Consider the following 21,512-nt stretch of genomic DNA (forward strand, 5'->3'; position numbering starts at 1 on the left):
CACCACCCTCTGAGCTCACAGTGAAGGCAAGGGGAATTGTCCAGCAAGAAGGCAGTGTCAGTCTCTGGGCCCACACTGTGCGACTGGAAGCATCGCTCAAGTCAGATAAAGTCCCCTGCAAAAAGAGATTTTGTGCACAGCAGGGAACTTGCTTTCTGGGTTGGCTGTTTCTTCCTGTCACCGCTAATACCCTTAAAAAAGGATGGATGCTGCAGCACCACACAACAGCTCCAATGGCGACCACATCATTGTTATGTTGGGCAGTGGTCAAACATGCACGCAGACTCAGCACGTCATTTACAGACAGGCGATAGGGTTGCTGCTGATTTTGACAGCCTTGGACAACTTTTAACCTTCCAAAGGTAACTTCTGACAAAGCAAGGAAACTTGGCTGGACTTCTCCATGCCTGGACTGGTAGACCAGTAACTATTCCAGTACTCAGCCCAGTGTATTTTCCCATATGTTTTTAACTGTGCTGGAGAAGTCTGAATTTCCCATTTCAGTTCCCTGTTCAATGGTCAGACTGCACACTCCTTTCTCCCCCTCTTACTGACAATAATAAGTGATTTTGCAGCTTATTATTCTCTAATAAGATTGTAATAATTTTGAATGATTCTTGGAAGACATGCATTTGCTCTTACAGTGCTGGCATAATACAGATCCACAAAAAGATAAATTGTCTGAATTATTCTTGATCTTAGTGAATGGCTTTCTGTAGATATTTAAGTGAAGGGAACTCTCTGGTGAAAATAAGGCAAAGTCAGGTAAATTAAAGATTAAAGTTGATGGAAGTGTTAAGTTCACTTATGAATATAGTTTTAATATCGCAGCAACAAAACATAGATCCTGTTGGACTAATTCTTCATCCTAAGGAAAGCCATACCACACTTAATTGAACAGGAAGTCTGAATATATTGGTTTGGTATTTTTAATGATGGCAATTGCATCAGAAGCAACACACAGATACTCACGTGAATGAAATGATTCGCTTCAGCTGTTCTTGTTCTCAGCATTTGCTTTTCATGAACATTCCAGTAATCAAATTACACTATGAGAAATGCTCACAGAAAATGAATAGCAAAACCGAACACTTGCAGTATTTGCAAGTTCCAGCTTCCATGTATATCTCCAATTCTTGTGTTTATCAGATTGTAAGAGAAAAAAAATAATCATGCGGCTCAGCCAAACAACCAAAATGGTATCTCAAGCTGGTCCCTATTCAAAGCCAGTGAAGTAAAAGGAAGCACTTTCATACATTTTTTGGAAGGCTCCAGGATGCAGTTAATCCTAATGCTTATATTGTTTGTGCTTGTTCCAGAAATTTCAGGTGGTTTTCAGGCGGAAAAAAAATGTCTGTGATTATCAGCTGTATTATTCACTGTGAATTCTCACTTCCTTTTCCTCTTAAAGTATGCTTACTAGGAACACAAGGGCAGTATGATCTGGGCAACAAGCTGCCATTCTCTGTCAAGCAAAGCACCTTTCTTATGCTAATCATGCAGTATGCTGCATCCCACCACAGGTCTCAATTTGCAATTTATTCTGCTGTAAACCTGTAAGGGTTGTGAATGCCCAAGGAGGACTTCACAGCACAGCTAACTTTCACATAACTACATGTTACATATTTATATGCACTGTCAAAATGGTGGGAAGATACGAAATTGAGTTTCACTGGAATCTAGCAGGCTGAGCTATTTATAAATAAGTGTCTTATTTTTGGTGCTCTTCAGAGAATGTGATGAACAGTGAGTGATGAGCAATTTATGTTGCTGATCATTTGTATCACAATAGAGCCTTGCGGTCTTTTTCTGGAGTCAAGACTATTAATTTAGGATCCTTGTTATCCTACAGTGGAAGACAGGACCTCAGAACAAAGACCAATGGGCAAGATTAAGAAAGGGTGAAATAAGCATACTACACTGAAAATGGAAGAGTAGATAGACAATGGTGTAGCTGAAAAAAATTTGAGGGTTCTTGTGGATTCTGGGCATCAATATTCAAAACAGACCAATCACCCATCTCTTTCTCTCAGAAGAAATTCTCATTGTTAAGGAATCCTTTTCCACAAGTGTTCTGCACTGAAGGATTTTCTATTTATACAATGAAAGATAACACTTAACAAAATATGGCATAATGAATGTGAAATAAATGCTGTTAGAAGGATTACAGGCTCTAAAGAGATCTTAGGGGTATAACTGAATGAAAAAAGCAGATTTTAATTAACAAGTGTGTAAGTACCCTGTACTATGTAAATAATTCATGTGTATAAAAAGATGATCACAAGGGTAACTGAACAATCATCATTTTGGCTTCCCTGTGTTGACTGCTGATGCAAGATTCCTAATCAGAGGCCACAAGAGCATTGTTATCTGTACCAGCCTATCCAGCCTATATCTATACTGATACTTTGTGATACAAACTTTTGAGGTGATTAGGTGGTTTTTAGGTGTTTATTTTCTCTCCTGAATCTCCGAGGGACAAACACTCATGCCATGTTTTATCATTTCCTCCCATTACCTCTGCAGTAAACCATTTTATAGATGCCAGTGGGAGTTTGGCATGAGCTGTCCCTCTGTGTGGTTGAAGGTAGCTGGTAACAGCAGCAGATCATTCTCCTGCCACACCAGGCAGTGTAATTGTTTTTGCAGAACTGGCAACAAAGGGGAGATGTGGGGATCATACAGCACCACGCCACCTCCTTCTGCAGTCCTGGAGCAAGGAACCATCACTAAAAGTTACCGGTGCAGGTTGTGTACTTGCTGGATGACTGGGGAAAGTGAGCTGGCAGAAGAGCAGAGCCTTCCTTCGAAGTGTTGCTTGATTTTGTACTCTGGAAATAAGAATAAGCTCCTGGAAACTCCTGTTCCGCAAGTGCAACATGGTGCAATGATGCCTGAAGTTTTCATGTCTCAAAGCTTAAACCAAAAATAATCAATGCTTTTTGCTTTAATTATTTACCTACATTTGCCTCAAGGCTATTACTGGGTATATTTGTCCCCTTGGAGCTCTATAGTTTATCACCTATCATATGCAATTTAAACAGAGGAAACCCAGGCACATAACTCTTTCACCTTAATGCCCTTCCAATGTAGGAGTAAAATCAATCCCATGGTATTAGTGTACTAAGAAAATGTAAATCACAGATAAAACAGTTCCAGTACACTCCCAAAAGAGGGCAGCGATCAGCTCCAAGTACAGGTTAGATCTGTTTTACCCATGTTGACTACAGTAAATTCTTAAAAACAACTGTTCGCCTACAGCGAGCTGTTTAACCTATGAGTGAGCCTTACATGCTAGGAAAGTGATAAATAATTATGCTTTCATCTAAAATAGCACCAGAAAATTATCAAACTGTGAACTCATAATACTGACTTTTCATCTGACTCAAAAAAAAAAAAGTTCTTTTTAAGCCAGTTTGAGTGAGTACGCTATTAAGATGAGTGTAATGTAACTGCTTTATCAGTAGCATCATTGAGAGAGCCTGGTGCATAATACAGCTGCTCTTTCTGGCTATTAATTGCTATGTTTAATAGTTCTTTCCTTGCAACAAATGCAAAACTTAATTTTTAAAATCTCAGTTTATGCTTGAAGATCTATCTCGTCTTTTAACTCTGTCTTAAGTTAGAAAGCCTTGTAAAATGTCTTATGAACAGCATAGGCAATCATTTCCTTCACAGTCTTAAAAAAGCTGGAAGTGGAATAGCATGCCTTTAGGGAAATACTAAGAATTTAAAATATGCCTGTGTAGCATATTCATAGATTTTTATAATGCATTTCAAATACTTTCCACATTGTAAAAGAGGCTTTGGAAACTATCATCGCAGATGAAAGCTGGTGAAGAAAAAGTAATAAAAATACTGTAGCAAGAAAAGGAAAAAATGGTGCCTCCTTCTGAATTCCCTAACATTTGATTTCTCCTACATAATAATAACAATCAAACGATCAGAGTAATTTCCACATTTACTGTGCTTTAGTGGCAGCTGAGGGTGCACTTGTGTTCACATTCATTCTTCTTCCCCTCCTTCTCCCCCTCCGCATCCGCTGCCTGCAACCATGCAGATTCAGGTGACTGAAACATTTCAGATAAAAGTTAATTAGCCAGCACGCTGCACATCAGATCTTTTCAAACCCGTGCCAAGTGGAAACCTTCCAGTCAGCTCCTGAGGGTTGTCTCAGCTCACCACTCCTGCAAGGGTGCAGTCCACTGCAAGGGAGATTCCGTGGAGCAGGGCACATCCAAGAGGTTCCACATCATCTCTCAACTTGCTGATAAGGTACTTGCATACCTTGCAGAGATAGGGATGGCTGCTTAGCATGGCAGTGGTACACACATGCTCTCTGTTTACACCAACAGGGTGATATATATATGCTTACAGCGATGCAAGATGCTCGTGAATGGCTGTATTGTACTATGCTGTGGTGAAGTGAAACAGTAAGCTCACAACTGAGTGGTGAACATCAAGCCTGAACAGAGATGCGTTTTGAAACCCTGTCTACAGCCAAAACCATCTCCCAAGGCCAGCTGCACATAAACATTTGGTGGCAATGACCTGCAGAGCCGGCACGTAACAATTACTGTGGCTTATTGTGGTTTGTGGTATGTCATGCTGTCAAGACCCTTGTCAGTTTGTCATGTAGCTGTCTGTAATTACCAAGAGTAATGTTAGTAGCTTGATGTGACAGCTGTGAACTACTCGGGGCCAGATTGTGAACTTAGTCACACTGATGAGAAGTCCATTTCACAAATGGCTTTGCTAGAGCATGGCTCTCTTAATAAATGAATCATGTATCATTGCTGCCTACTCAAGCTTAAATCTTTCTCCCAGTTCTGCTGTTACTTCCACCATCTGCACATCCTCTCCTCATGGTGGTGAGAACCAATCTGGCTGATTGACAGGGTGTTTGGGAAAATATGGAGACCTTCAGGGCCAGACCAGAAGTAACAGTTGCTGATGTCCAAAGCTGCAATCCTAAAGCCACAGTGCCTGATCTTGCTCCCATTTATTAGGAAATCCCTTTTGGGTACCTATTGGTATGATGCTGCATGTATCCAAGCGACCTTTGTCTGTGTCTTGGTGCTCTGAAATGCTGACCAGAAGATATATGACCCCAGGTGCCAGAGCATCAGGTGAGACTGTGTCCTGAGATGCCCACATCCATCTCTCTTCCTGTAATACTCAGCATCAAGGAGGAATGTCCACTAGTAACACCCGCCCACACCAAGGCCTCACACCCTTTGCAAGAAGCCCCTCCACCAGCAGCAATAAATTGCCATCTACCTTGAATCTAATCCCTATTCCTTTCACTGCTTCCTACATGTTGCCTTAGCAGTTTCCTGGGAGGTCTGCACTATTTTTTGGGGAGACATTACTCACTGGAAGTAGCCGTCCTTAGCCAGGGAGCAAGACAGCCCTGCTAACTCAGTTCTGACCTGGCCAAGCTGTTTCACTCTGCGCTTGGTGACCACAGCTCTTTGTACAGAGCTATCGTGTAAGTTACAGTTCCCTTGTTTTTATGCTTCTGGAATTACAAAAAGTAAAGGGACAGAGAAGGGCACCTCTTCCTTTTATTCTCAATTCAGTTTATTTTCTCATTCTCTCTTCCTGTGTCACCGACATTTATGTTTCTAGTTTTCTTGCTTTCTTTTCTTGTTTTCTTCCTTCTCTTTTCTCTGGCTCCTTTCAGCTATTCAGATTAAACTCTGCAATGCATAGCTACTGGTATTTCAGTGAGATTTCATGTACTCTCTTTTTCAATCAAATGGAAAAGGTGATCCTTCCTCTCTTTAAAAGCCCTTCAGTAAGATCTACAAAAGCATGGATTTATAGCCTGATTATTCTTTGAAAGACAAATCTAGATTTTTAAAAGAAACCATGTTTTTTCCAGTTTTCTGCTAATTACAATAGATAAATCTGAGCCATGCTATGACTGGATTTCTTTCACATTAAAAAATTACACTGAAATCCACAGAGGAAAAGAATAAAATACATGAGATAAACATTTTATTTGATGGCTTAAAACTGCAACTAAATCCAACATAGCCTAAAGTTCTAATACTGTGAGTTTTCAGTATTTCATGGGTTTAAAGAGTAAATAACTCATTTGATATACCCTAGATGAGAACATTTTTAAAGTAGTCTTTGAATTTAGTTGTGAGCATTGAATTGAGTAACATATAGCATGATCCTTGTCTGTTTTCTGATTTCCACAGCTCTGCTTCCATTTTAGTGGAAAGATGGGGTGGTTTCTCTGACTTTTGTGGACAAATTCTTGGGGGAAGTTATACTGAACACCCCAACTTCCATTTCAAGAGAGTGCTTCCTTTGTTAATAAACTGTTTGGTACCGTATCTTTTGTATTCATATAGTATCTGCTAGCAAATTTTCTTTGTCTTTTTGGGCCACATTTTGATTTTTACTTAGTAAATAAACCCAACTACTCTTTGGTGTTTTTTCTGATAATGCATGTCATTCAGTAAAGTAATAATCAACGATTTAACCCTGTCATACTCATTATCAACATGAGTTTCTGCAGTGTATTATGAAAGACCTCTTCCAGGCTATGCCGTGAGAAAGACATTGTTTTGTGAACACCCAGAATAGAAAAAAAAAACAAAAGAAAAGATCATGTATGGTATTGAATTTGATGTTAACTCAGCTTTTTCTGAATCAGCGAAGCAGGACCAGATAAGGAAAATCTTGTTACTAGCCAGCTCAGTTATTTTCTCCAGAATCTAGTATGGTATCATGAGTACAGTGAGGAAGGACTTTTATAAACAAATGCATATCAAGCTAGAAAAAAAAGTATCATTGCTTTTGAGTTTTCGTATCAATTCAATACAGATATTTATCTTCCATTTATGTAGGAAATGTCTACTGGTATAGTATTTTAACTACAAGAATCACCTTCCCTCCATCCCTTTCCCAAATCTTAACTCTTCACCACCCTTTGTAAATGGAATTGATATAACTGAAAATACAACAGAATTTATAAAACTGATTTGATAAAACTTGACAACTTGACAAAACCGGATGTACTTCAAGAGCAAAGTGAGCATTGGCATAATTTTATCTAAGGATTCCCAGACTCAGATACCTTAAATAATTACAGACTCTGCACATTCTAAACCTGGGTAATAACCCCTTACTGTATTTGAGCTAGATTGCTCACTGTTGACTTGAAGCCACTCAAAGAAAGAACCTCTGGAGTATATATTTCAAATAATGCTGCACTATCCATTTTTAAAGTCTGTAGTACTTATATCCCCCTAACTTTGAAATAAGCAAACATACACACTGTGGCATGTCCAACATTTTCTTAAATAATAATTGACATGAAAAGAAAAATGTATGGAAAATTATGGATAATAATGCTGTGAATGGTGGTTGTGCAAATCAAGTCTCATAACTTATATTACAATTACAAATACTATAAAATAAGAACCTTTATGCTATCTAAGCTAAGTGTTGAAGAAACTTAGGGGAGTTGAAGAAAGAAGCCTGCTGTAAGATTTAACTGAGACTTGGGTGGTAAGGAATACTAAATAACTAAGTAATACATTCTCATACCTCGAAGTATCGTATACATTTACTATATACCATGCTAAAATATCCTAAGTGTCAAGATCCCTTAATTTCAAAAGCCGAGTGGCAGGATAGCGAATTCAATGGCTTTCTGAGGGGCTTTCTTCCAAAGGAGAAGGGTTGGAGGTAGCACTGAAAGATGCTACTTGGGAAAGTTCACCCCAGTAGAGTTCTGGCTCCTTCTGTCTCAATGGAATGTTAAAATTAAGGATCCAGAGGAGAGAACTGGAAGCAAAAATACTCTCACCGCTCTCCTGCATTCTGAAAAAGGATATTTGGCAGTCATGATGAACTGAATCCTCCTTAAACACTGTAACTGGAATAAAGAGACTAGTTCTTTTTTTCTATTTCATTATCCCATGCTTCTGAGTATGCAAAGCTTGTTGATAGAGGAACTATCCTCACTGAAGTCCCCATGGGTAGGTAGGCAGGCTGCAATGTTCTGTTTTATACGACTGGGTGCCTTTAGTGGTGTTTTAAATAGTGTTTATTATGACTCTGACAGTTTAGGGGACAAGGATGACTTCTTGTATTATCAAGCATGCAACATACAGAGAAAACAGACCTTGAACATTAAACAATGTGAAAGAACGCAAAATACAGAAGGTGCCAATACAGCTCCCAAATGGTATGCCAACATCACTTTCACAACACTTGGGGGCCTTCTGACCACAGACAAGAATATAAACAAGGACTCCTTTCCCTTCAACACACGTCATTTATCAACTTAAAGGTAACGGATAGATTGGCTTCAGCTGACAACACAACTGAACTATGAAAGCTGTGGCACTCTCATAGCTTACAATGTTCAACATAGCAGAGGAGCACAAGTAAAGCCATTCTCAAACTAACAACCTGAGGACAATGTGTGATATTGGGGAAAAGCATGTGAGAGACCGGAGACTGGATCAGTTAGTAAACACTGCATCTGGCTTTTTAACGGAGGACTGGTACAATGAGGAGACCTCTCGCATGATGCTAGGACAACAGCGCTGCCAGCAAAATGTCAGTTATGCCTTTGACATCTGTGTTTAGAAGAATTAATGACTCTACAGGATACCTGGCTACAAAGCAAAACTGTTAGTTACACAAAGCTTTTTTACGTTAGGTGTCAATGTGAAAGGACTCTCACTTTATAGCAGATCAGTGGCCTAAACTGTGCAAGTTTCAAAAGCTCACTATGAGCAAAACTGCACAGAGACCTTTGGCTCAAAGAGAAGCTGCTAAACATTTGTTTGCACGTCCTTTCATCTTCCATCCTTTTTTCCTTCAAGGCACCTCCCATAAACCCTCTTGAAGTGCACAAAAGGTATGCAGTGTGAGGTGAGCAGGGTTGGTGATCACAGGGAAAGGCCGAATACATATTCCTCATCTACACAGTAACTAGTACAAAGCTAAACATTTGGACTAAGTCAGGTTAGCAATGATAGTTTGAATTACCAGAGCCTGCAGCTAAGCATGTGTTTTGCAGTCTCTCCTGCAAAATGAGATTTAAAAAAAAATTTTTTTTGGCTTATCAAAAACACTTTTCTGCAAAAATGCGGCTCTGGCTCTAACGAGGAAAAAAGTGTCTTTGAGCATTTAGCTGGACAGAAGCTTTTCCCCATGTCCATTCCCTTGCTGCAATTTCTGCCTGCCCTTCCTGTTCCACTGCATAGCCAGTGTCTTGCAGGTCAGTACGACTTCTGTGGATACCATACACACAGTAGTATTCCTGGCTATTTCCAAAAGGCAAAGATGTATAATTCCCCACTAATTGCCCTTTGTTATATATGAACTATAAAGCTGCTTTCAAAAGAAAGCTTAATTCCTTTAAAAACAAACGAAAAATTAAATGTTAATGGTCAGTTTATTTTTACAGCATCTGTTCTGAGGCTGACCTTGCTATTTCACCAGGAAATTCACTGTTTAACCTAAAAGTCGGACTTATTTATTCTTTTGACCCTCTCTGAAGTCACAGTAGTAATCAGCAGTGCTGCAATTCTAGTTCCTCGGGAAACCAGATAAAGCACAGACTGGCTATGCAGGGACTGATGATTCAGATTTACTTTATTCTGTTTCATTGCTCTGAGAAGATTCCTTCTCATGTTAAAAAAGACATCTACGCTACTGATTTATCTGAAAGCCATTGAAAATACTCCCTAAGTTCTGAAGTTCAGAGAATACTGCTGCAAACATGATCACCCATGTGTTTCTGATAGTATCACCTATAAAATGGGTATTATGGACTATTCTTTCCAGACTCTCGGTGCTGAACTATAGTACTAGAAGTACATTTATTTATGGTTCATGTTCCCTGGATCTTTACCCTGTTCCATCCATGGGAAAATTATTAAAGATGCTGGCAGTCTTGGAATGAAAAAAATAAAGTGTGTTTCTTCATACAAGCATACGTAACATGACAAGCCTTGCCTCAATGCCATCAGTGTTCATGAGCTGCTGTCTCAAAAATAATGAGCTGTCAGAGCTTCAGTGCAATTTGCATTCGTGTTAGTAGTAAAGAAATCCAGTGGTTTTTTGCTTGCTGAATGATAGTGTTAAATTGTTACTTTTGCTTACCAAGAGTGTGAAAATTTACTGGAGTGACAGTAAACTCGGAAAAGTAAACAGCTTTTTTCAGGTCTCCACAGTGTCTGGATTTACTGTCAATATATGTTAGTCATTAAATCACACACACAAATGAAAATGAAGACAGTATGGCACATTTTACTGTGTACTGTGCATCCCCTGAAGCCATGTGTGCGTGTTGCAAATGTGCTGGTTTTGGCTGGGACAGGGTTAATCTTCTCCGTAGTAGCTAGTCTGGGGCTACGGTTTGGATTTGTGCTGAAAACAGTGTTGATAACACAGGGATGTTTTAGATACTGCTGAGCAGTGCTTGCACAGCCTCCAGGCCTTTTCTGCTCCTCACACCACCCCACCAGCCAGGAGCCTGGGGGTGCTCAAGGAGCTGGGGGGGACACAGTCAGGACAGCTGACCCCAACTGACCAAAGGGATATTCCATACCGTATGACATCATGCTCAGCATATAAAGTATAAGTATAAAGTATATAAGCTGGCTGGGGGCTGCTGCTCAGAAACTGGCTGTGCATCCGTTGACAGGTGGTGAGCAACTGACCTATGCATCACTTGTTTTGTATATTCTAATTCTTTTATCATTATTATTATTATTATTATCCCTTCCTTTTCTCTCCTATTAAACTGTCTGTATCTCAACCTACAAATTTTACTTTTTTTTTTTTTTCCCAATTCTCTTCCTATCCCACTTGTCAGGTGTTGTTTGAGTGAGCGGCAGTGTGGTATACAGCAGTCTGCCAGGTTAAACCATGACACTCCTTTTGTCCTTGTTGGCACCCAACGTGGGACCTCTTCAGCACATCACCTCTTCCTCTGGTGCTATTGCAAAATCTTTGCCTTCTGGCCAGTCCGTGATCTCTTCCAATATTCCTGGGTGACTGGGGTGTCCTACTTGAGCCCGTTGTGTGATCAGTGCAACGCATTTACTCCACATGGCATCAGTTGCACGGTGTGTAGCGGGGACCATCCCTTTTAACATCCAGCCCAGCACCAGCAGTCAGAGTGCCAGGAGGAGCTGTGCTTCAGTCCCAATCACTTCCAAATGCTCAAATGCCTTCATACACTGCCAATTTTTCAGTTGGAGTACAGTGGGCTTCGGATCCTCTATATTCCTGACTCCAAAACCCCAGTGGTTAACCCTGGCTGTCCCCTGGTGCTCTCTGCCAGAGACTCCAGGTAGGGCCATTCTCCCTGGCTGCGGTTTAGAGCGCATTTTCAACATCTTGTCCTTTCTGAAATGGCCCAAGGGCTACTGCATGAACTATTTCCTGTTTAATTTGTTCAAAGACTGGTCGTTGTTCAGGGCCCCACTTGAAATCCTTCTTCTTCTGGGCCACTTGACAGAGGAGGCTTACAATTAGAATGTAATTTGGAATGTGCAGTCTCCAGAAACCTGCAATGCCTAAGAAAGCCTGCGTTTCCTTTCTTCTAGTTGGTGGAGACATAGTTGTTATTTTGTTGATCACATCCGTTGGGATCTGATGATGTCCATTGTGCCATAATTTAGCAGCCCAGATGCCTTTACCTCCATGCTGCCACACACAATCCTGAACCTCCAGCAAAAGCTGTTGCTTGGGGGAGAACAAATGCCACTTTGTGATGGCTGCTGTCTTGTGATTGTTAATTGTCATGGGGCAAGACTGCTCTTTTTTTTTTTTTTTAACTTCAGGAGAGTAGAAATTAATGAGAAACAGACTTTTAAAGATGCTTGAACAACCACAAAACTTTTGAAAACACTCTACATATCCATTTGACTGTAGGTGCCCAGCTGTGACACTGTGGCTTGCCTCGCGACGTCACACATTTGAAGCGTATCATCAAATGTCACGGAGGCAACATCCAGCATTATTGAAACATGTTTCAGTTCCGGATCCTTATTTTCCTGTTCATTTTAAGTATTGCTTTTTGTCATGTTTGGGAGGATTTGCTCGAAGATCAACATGCTTTTCAATTACAATGAGTATCTGCTTATTATAAAGTTCTGTATGAAGTAATAACGTTAACATTCAGCAGTGGTACAAGCGCTGTATGTGTACGTTCCTATCCTACCGTAATGTGGAAAATGAGACCTTGTTAGGCATTACCACCTTAAAGCCATCCTAGCAAAAATTCTGAATGCTAAGGAGAAGCAGCTTGAGACAGCATCTAGTGAACATCGACTTCGTTAGCATGTGTGCCATGCTCTTCATACGGCAGACAGTGGGGAACGCTCTTCAAGGGCAAACAAGTTTTGGGTCTGCTTCTGTTCCTGCCTGGAAGAAAGCTAACTGCTGGCAGCCCCCCAAGGTGTGCTGTGGTGCTGTTTCTGGAGGGAGGGAGGATTTCTCTGCCTAAGTATCAGTGGGAAGAGTGACCCCAGGGAGGCTGATGCTTCACATTTCTGAAGCAGGGTTAGATCTCAGTCTTCCTGACTTTTCTTCTCTGAAAAACTGCATGCTGGGCCTATCAGCACTGTCTCACCCACAAAGCTGTCATTTACACTTGCTTCCTCTAAAACTGCCAGTCAGTAGAAGCAGTCACTCTGTAGCTCCAGGGCCATTAAGCTGGGAAGTCCATGCTATGTTCATTTCATGCCAGTGCTGGCATGGGACTGTGAATGACATAAAATCCCTGCCTGTAGCAGGTAGTAAGATACCAGAGGCTGTTGAGGCCAGCATCCCCTGGGCCCAAGATGCTGTTGGAAATCCTGTAACTCTGGGAAGCGTGCAAGGTAAGGCTGCTAGAGCACTGCCTCCAGGGTTATCCTTAAAATTGTATTTATTATGTTAAGGTATGAAAAAAGAGTGTTCAGAAAGATGTCAGGCCCTCCAAGCCAGTCCTGAGAGACTAATATACTTGTATTACCTGCTGGCCTTTGAGTAAGGCTGAGATTTTTTTAAAATCCACAGACCTTAGAGTGATTTTTTTAGCTCAGCTGAAAAAAAACCCAGTCTCTATTCAGCACAGGTTCAATGTCAGGCATTGGCTTCACTGTCACTGAAGACAATGACACTTAAATGTCTGCTTAAGAAGAAAGTCCTGATTTGTATCCAGTTGGCTGCCCACTGAGAACAATGTGAAAGTTAAGCAGGCGCTGTGAAGTCTGTGGAAAGGAGCAATGACTCTAACCGTCTGCTATATGCGTTTAATGCATCTTGTGTCCTCAGGCAGCTTTGGATGAACTTAGACCCATCTTGCATGGAGTAGAAAATAATACTGATTTTAACAGACAAAGCAAGGAGATGCTGGGTTCAGGTGCTGTAGATGCCAGCACAACTGCAAGTGTAACTGCAAGGCTGGTATTGACATCAAACTTGGGTGCTATTGGCATCAAACACCCATCAATAGTGGCATTCAGTGGCACCAATTACCCTTGAGTTTCTGCATAAATCTACAGAAACCCAAGTCATGTGGGTTTTGCTAAGGTAGAAAAAACTGAGTTCAGACCAGCATACAGCAGTCACATCTTCAGTTACAGACTAGCACAGACTTTCCTTTCCTACCTTTTCTGTCACGATCTAACATATAAAAATATAGGAGTTTAAAAGTGATCCAGGCTGGGTTTCATATTTGCTTTTGGAAAGCAAATTCAGTTGGTAAACTTTTTTTCTGATTATGTTTTCAGAGCGAAGTTGAGCTATCTCTTTTTATATAAACCAATTATTTCTCCTGGCTATTCAAATGGCAGCTTCTGCCATTTTACTCATGACTTCCCTTGAATGGGTCACACAGAACAGAGTATTTTCTTCCAACCCTTTTGCCTGAAGATGATTACTAGCATCAAACACACATTTGCAAAAAATGGAACTATCACCTTTTTCCAGAGTGTGTAACACTAACTTGCCATCTCTGTATGATGGAAAGTTTAGCTTCCCTTGGATACTACTACTATTTGTGCCCATGACAGTCAAACACACTACAGTTTCTACTATTTTAGCTACACAATCAAACAGACACAGACTGGTTTCTACTGCTTCAGTCGGGCAACCAGATTTAGCAAAACTCTGGTCTAGCAGTGATGCATAAACTACAAGTAAAGAAAATCCTAATACTTCAGATTGCTCAATGCAAAGTCAAGTTACAGTGAACAACTTCCCTGAGAAGTGTCATCTGGTGAACAACCTACCGTGCCTGCACACAAACAGCACGGTATTTACACTGTAATAAATAAATACCCTGAATGCTGGTTTCAGGTTGGTTTTTTTTGGTGGGTTTTTTTTTTTTTTTTTTTTTTTGCCAACAACCTTCTTTTGGTCTGCAAAGCACGTCCTTCTCCAAAAGCCAAGCTAAGGACCTGCAGAAGAGCAGCTTGTGCAGAAGAGCACCAGCGCACGTCCCGGCCCCCCTTTTTTCCTCTGAACTCGACAACTTAACGGGGCAGACGACTTTGGGCTCACAACTTCGCTTTTGCCACCGAGCTCCGCCTTTCCACAGAGAGGCAGCTTGTCCCCCTCCATCCCAGGGCTGAGACCAAGGGCCAACACGGGAGCGGGTGCAAGAGGGGGGGAAGACCAGAAACCGCGACTCCGACGGCCCCGGAGTCAGCGCTCCCCGCCGGGAGGGCCGGGGCCGCTCCCTCCCCACCCCGTCCGCCTCCCGGCTCCCACCGCCGTGCCCCGCCGGCAGTCGGCCGGTCCCCGGCCCTTGCCCGCGGGTACCCGGGGGACGCGGGGCGGGAGCCGCCTGCGCGGGGGGCTCGGCGCTGCCTTGCTCCGGCGCGGGGGGAGCCCTGCCCGCCGCCCCGCTCCCCCCGGCGCCTTACCGGGCTCCGCCGGGGGAACTCGCCCAGCACGATGCTGACCACGGGGATGCGCAGCGCCGCCGAGATGAAGTCCAGCTCTAGCATCTCCCCGCGGCTCTGCGGGAAGGCGAGGATGGCGGAGACCCCCTGCACCACCACGGTGTGGCAGAGGCTCTGCAGGAAGGAGACGGGGTCGTTGCTCCAGGAGGCGCTGGGGGAAGAGAAGGGGAAGAGGGGCAGGTCGCCCAGCCCCGCCTCGATCGCCATCACCACCTCCAGGGACAGGTTGTAGGGCAGCAGCCCGGCCACGCCGTTGAGGTTCGCCACGGCCAGCAGCAGCGCGTCCCGCGGCGAGGGCTGGGGGGGCGGCCGCCGCTCCCCGCCGCCCCCCGGCCGCCGGCCCCGCGGCCCCGCGGCGCTGCCCACTTCCTCGGGGCTGCCGCCCCCCTCGGGGCTGCCGCCCCCCCGCCGTCCGCCCGCCGCTTCCCCGGGCCAGGCGGCGGCGCGGGGCTGCAGGTGGGTGGCCCCCACCCTGACGGTGTGCCCGATGCGCCGCAGGATCTGGCAGGGCTGCGGGTGGGACGCGGAGCCGGGCACCGCCGCCAGCACCAGGGCGCAGGGCGGCAGCAGCAGCAGGCACGCCCGCCCCAAGAGCCCGCGCACCCCCGGCCGCCACATGGCCGGCAGCCCCCCGCCGCCGCCGCCGCCTCCCCCGGCCCCGCCACCCGCCTCAGCCGCCCCGCGGGCGGCCGGCAGCGGCATCAGCCGCGGCGGGCGGCCCCCGCGCAGAGCCGCCCCCGCCGCCGCCCATGGGGCCGCCGCCGCCGCGCCCACGCCCCGAGGTTGGAGCTGGCGGGGAGGGGGGTGTCGGCCCCCGGCCCGCCCCCCACGGACCCGCGGGGCTGGAGCGGCCCGGCCCCGGGGCGGCACCCCGCACCGCCCCCCGCAGCCGCCGGCAAGGCGCCCCTGCCCCTCCGCGCGGGCGATGGCTCTGCCCGGCTGCCCCGCAAGGAGCGAGAAGATCCCCCAGGAGCGTGCGCTCCCCGGCTCCCCCTTCCGAGACCACCGTGCGCTCCGCTGCCCGGCTCCCCCCCCCCCCCCCCCCCCGCAGCCCCCGCTGCACCGCACGGCCGTCCCCGGCTCCCTCGCAATGCTCCCACCCCCCCGCAGCCCCCGCCCGGCTCCCCTGCAAGGCTCCCTTTTCCAGCCTCTCCTCCGCGGCTCTCCTCGGTGCACTGCCCTGCCCCGGCTCCGGAGGCGAGAAAAGTTGCCGGGCGGCCGCGGCGGCGGCTGCGGGCGGTCGCTGGGCTGCGCTGCGCTCCCACCGGGAGGAACGGCGAGCGGCAGCCCCGCGCCGGCTCCTCCCCGGGCCGCCGGGACTTGTAGTCGCCGCCGCCCCCGCGGGCCGCCCCGAGGGAGGAAGGAGGGTTTTCGGGGCTTGGCCCGCTCCCTCCCCGCCGCATCCTTGCTCCCTCGGAGAGGCGTCCCGGGACAGCCCCGACGGAAACCTCCGCTCGGGTATTGTCTGCCCGGGTCTTCTTCCCGCTCCCCCGGACGGAGAAGCGAAGCAGTTTTGCGGCGCTGAGGGAGACAGCGGGCTGCTCCGTCCCCGGAGGGGCTGCGGGCCGGGGCGGGGGGCTCCCCTCGCCCTCTCGGCTGGGGGGAATCGCGTCCCTCGCCGCCGCAGCGCGCCCGTCGGGTAAGCCAGGGGCGGGCTGCGCTCGGTGATGCGCTGCTGCTGCTGCGGCTTCAAACCCGATCGGTTTTCGGCACGTGGGACCCGAGATCCCGGCACAGCAAGCCATGGACACTTTCTAAAATTGCTTTTACTATAGAACACCCTTATCCTAAGAGGGAATAGGGCAGAGCAGTGATGGGCGTTTGTGTGCGTGTCTGCAATGGGTTGGGGAAAGTCCCGTCCTTGTCTCCCTCCTGTTAACCGGGTTCGATCCCGGGAGGTCGGGAGCCGCGCTAGTCCAGGGTCTGAGACTGATACCCCGATCGGGGCACCGACAGGCTCGTCGTTGTCTCGCTCCGCTCCGTGATCGATCTCCGGGACCCCAGCGGATGCCCTCTCCCAGAGCCACGTTGTCCATCAGAGGGGAAATAACCTCAGGGCTCCCCCCGGGAGCGAGCTGCGGGCTGACTGCCGACACGGGGGACGCCCCGAGATTTCCGTGTATTTCCTGCCTGCGGGACTCCTGTCATCGTTCCCCGGCTGAGCCAGCCCTGACTGAACGCAGTGTGGTTTCCTGCTGTGCCTCCTGGAAGGGCAGTCTGAGCCTTCACTGCTGGGGTGGTTGGAGACCTTCTGGTAACTTCTTCACGAGCAGTTTACCCTGACCTAGTGCTAGCATTATTCTTTAAGTTAAAGAGCTCTCCTCCTCTGAATGTTCACCTACTTTCCCCTTTCTCCAAGATTTATCTTCTGAGCTGTTTATGAAGAAACATTATACGCTCTCTTTCTTCATCTGGTATGCACAAAACTCGTGTAGAAACACTTTTCATCATGCTGTATAAAAGAGGTGGTCATTACCCTCCAACAGGTCTGAACTGCAGGTTTTCTGATTTAAATTAATCTTTCTTGAGGGGAGGTCACCAGAGGTGTACACAGTCTTCAAAGAGAGGTCTTACTAAGGTCTTGTGCAGCTGTGCTGAAATTTGTCTCTTATGTCCATCATGTTAGCACCTTGTCATACCTGCCTGCTGTTGTTACCATCTTCCAAAAGACCTGCAAAGCTAGTGTTTATCTCATACTGTTCTCTTTGAATTGATATGTGGTTGCAAAATTGGTTCCAAGGTGGAAAACTACAAATGGCAGGGTGGTGATCTGTAGGCCAAAACTGACTATACCAGCTGCTACGCGTAAAGGTGAGCTAATACTATGTCTAAGAGTTAACAACAATTTCCTATTTCCCCTTTTCTTCTTCCTTTTTCTCCTAGTCTTATTATCACATTTTTATTTCCTGGTATCTTCTCTGATCAACACAGGGTCCTCCTGTCCCTCTTCCTCTTTTTTTTTTTTTTTTTTTTTTTTTTTTTAAGGAATGGATCATATTAACAGAGGTGTTCAAAATCTCCTCTGTTAGCGATAAGGAATTACTGGCTGGGAGAACTGGCTTTGAATATGGTAAATGTCACACAGTGCAAACAAAAATTATTTTTCTCCCAAAACCACAGGAGTTAGCTTTCAGGTTGTGAGAATGAACTCACTCGAGATCTGTACAACTCCAGAGGTGTTGTCTGTATTTGCATCCTTTTTGTCAGGTTTGGAAAAATCTGGTAAGCACGTAACTTCTCTGCTGTGCAGTTAGGTAATTACTAGTTTTCACGTGGGAATTATTTTTATAACAAACGGTTACTCTTCCATGTCTTAACTGACAGCCCTGAATTGTCAGTCATTTGAAGCTTCATTATAGGAGCGGATCTTTCTCTGGCGTTAGGGCACAGGTGACACTCATTTAAAAAAGCAAGTGTTTCAGAAAATGTCATCAAACTTATTACTGAAACAGCTCTGAAAATTGCGTAAGAAATCAATCAGTAAAGGGAAATCATTCAGTATCTCCATCTTTTGTTTTTTAATTTGTGGGTAATCTATGACCAGATTGCTTGGTGATCATGCAGTACCACTCTTGTGAGTACTGCTGTAAATAATTCCTGGTCTGCAGCTGATTTTTGAGCAAGTCATAGCAAGTTGTCACAGTTAGAAACCTGAACTGTACAGAGTAGGCAAACTCCCCAGGCGATGTAATAATTTTTACTGGAATGGCTCTAGCTCTTGAAGCTATCTTTTCAGCTTGATTATTTATAACAACAAATTATGAATTTGTCTTCTTTGCAATTTGTGTTTATTTTTACTCTTTGCTCAAATATTCCTGTTAATAAAGTTCTCCGCAATACCCCTGATATACCAAAGTGTTTAAACACAGGCTTTTTTTAAGAAGATATTTAAATCTCTAGGTGCTGCTCTGTAAGAGGCCAGAGTATTTTCAGGAAGTGATCTGAAAAAGGATATAAACCACACCAAAGTGTATACATGTAACATTTGGAAAGTTGTATCATTAATTTTTCTGCTTTATTTGCATAAATATGCATGTGGAAAAGAGCACGATTGGTTGAGTCTAATACGGCAATTGGAGATGGCTGTGTGTCAATTGCACCTGCTTTTTAGCAACACTGCAGTTCCTCTTCCAAGGCTGGCAGCAGAATAAACTTTTTGAGATCCTTGACTTTTTTCATCTTCAACTAAAGGACTGGCTGCCTTCTACTCTCCTTCCCCCTTTTCCCTTTCTCATGGTGGTTGCTGCAGTAGGAATGTCCACTCTGCTCCTCTCCTGTGTTAAATATTCAACTGAAAGAAGACCAGGCAGATCTGGGCAAGTGGAGGGACGTCCTCTGATTTGGTTGTCACCTCAGGGTATACCATGAGTATAGCAATGCTGGTGGCATTGATTGCTGGGGAATGGTGACCACAGAAACTCATCCTTGATCAGTGCCTGAGCATCACAGTTAAAGCTGGTGAAAACCCTTCAGCAACAAAAAATGCAGTGGGGAAAAGTGATTGAAATCACCGATCGTATTTCTCTTGCTGCTCTTTCTGCTTGCTTAGCTCATTGTCATTTCTCTGAAGTAGAGTTGGTTTATCTGGCTTTCTGAGCTGCAGAACAATTGTGTTTCACAGCGACCTTCTGCAAGGCTTGTTCCTTCTGAGCAACTTGGCTCGTTTGGAAATAGGTTGTCACTGCCCTCCCGTTCATGTCTGTGTTGCTCTACTCCCCTTGCTCTGATGGAGAAGCTCCTTGAGCTTGCCAGAGCATGATAGCCAGATTGCTTAACCTCATGTTCATCTGCCCCATTTTTAGCCGCTCTCATTCTTCAAAATGCCCAAGTCACTAGGCTGAGATGCAGAGAGTACCACACACTATCTCTTTACCCCTGGAGAAGGTGAGGGATTTATTTTCGGTCAGCCTGGCATGAAAATTTTTTTCCTTTCATAACCATCATTCTAAAATGAGAATTAGGGAAAAATAAACCATTCAGGTAAAATTATTTTTTTCACTAGGAATAAACAGTTTTGTTTCTATTTAGATGCCTCAGTTTATTTAAATGCAGTTTCAAACATTTCAAAATGCTGTGTTTTTCATTTGAATTACCATTTAAAGGAAAAAAAAAACCCAACAAGTCACCTGGATGGTCCTTACTTTCTGTCCTCCACACTTTTTCCAGCCAGAAGAAATTTGCAGATGCTTTCAGGTATCTAAAACTGCACTAAGAATGTTAAGTAGGGTATTATATATTTGAATAATTTCGTGTCACTGTAGTGCTCACCTGGTGTGAATCGACAGTGCACTGGCTACTGCAGACTTATGCCTGCAAATATCCTCCTGTGGGCAGGCCTGGTGTTGAATCCAAACCATCACTTTGAAGTCAAATTGTTTCACCAGTGAGGGCTACGTGCTGTTTTACTGCCTCAAAAAAGTGTTTGAGACTCTTCTTGCTCCCTAAATAAAACTCCCATTTTGTTTCTTCTGGCAATATAAATCCAGACAAACTCTGATACTGTCAGAGGATGTTCAAAGAGTCAGCGAGGAAAATATGCAGTGAACCACTTCATAGCTTTGGTCCCTTTCAGAAAGAGCAGGCAGGAGATCTTGTAACATTGCCACACAGCTCACCAACCCCTCTGAGTTTGGTAGTCTCCCCTCTGAAATGGATGCTACCATGGGAATATCTCAAGACATTCCAGGTACCTATAAATGGAAAAAAATTAAGTGACTAGTATTCAGTCACAGCTTCTTTCCATCACTGGAACTAAATGTTCCTAAAGTAGGCATGAGTATACTCTGACTGTGAGACCTTTTTCGATTGCCAGAATGAAGAAGGAAGAATTTAGTTGCAGGTGAAAGTGTTGTTCCCCCTGTTAATGTGAGTGATCCGATCGATTGTTTTTATTGCTTCTTGTCTGAGGTGGTGGTGTATATCTTCCCAAACAAGTAGCTATAAAACCTTTACGAGATCCCCACTTGCCACATATTTTGTTCATGCCATATATTTTGAGTTTGACACTTAGTCATGTTTTTCTCATTGCTGGTCCTTTTATAGCATTCCCAATTGTTCTCACTTTTGAGATACATTAATCCTGGGCAGCAGCTAAACTAGTAGAGAAAGCACCATAATGACTCTGTTGGATACTAAGCCTCTGGCTATAACTACCTGAAGTTTCTGTCACTGCCTGTAGTTTTTATTTTTAAGTCTTTTCTGTTCTGTTGTCACATGTCCTGTGTTGTTCTTTCACAGTTAATATAACAGTGATGAAAACAACTCCAGTAGGTAGGAACAGTCCCAGTACTGCTTACTGCATCATGGTGGATGGCACAGAGAGCCTTTAGAAGCCCCTCAGTTTAGGCAGATGGTTATCTGGGAATCCAGGGGTTGGTTGATGTAAAGTCTGCCTCTTGAGTCTTGGAGTCCAACTCTGGTGGAGCCAACTGCACAGGAAAGAGCTGGCTGGCTACTCCAAACCTGAAGGTACAGGAGAGATTTGGCCAGGGGCATTTAATCTCTAACAAAAAAGCACCAGCTATATACCAGAAGTGTGTTATCCCAGTATCCACAGGGAGTTGATGAGGA

At 44.8% G+C, this 21,512-nt stretch overlaps 1 protein-coding gene across 1 annotated transcript in view; it reads right to left on the reverse strand.

The window, feature by feature from the left end:
* GRIN3A (glutamate ionotropic receptor NMDA type subunit 3A) overlaps positions 1-15,644 on the reverse strand; it is a 73,900-nt gene extending 58,256 nt beyond the window's left edge. The window contains exon 1 of the mRNA XM_074812134.1: positions 14,904-15,644. Coding sequence (XP_074668235.1) covers positions 14,904-15,644 — 741 coding nt within the window. The remainder of the gene's footprint in view (positions 1-14,903) is intronic.
* Between the last annotated feature and the right edge of the window lie 5,868 nt (positions 15,645-21,512).

Source organism: Strix aluco, chromosome Z (genome assembly GCF_031877795.1).
Source record: "Strix aluco isolate bStrAlu1 chromosome Z, bStrAlu1.hap1, whole genome shotgun sequence".
NCBI lineage: Eukaryota > Metazoa > Chordata > Aves > Strigiformes > Strigidae > Strix > Strix aluco.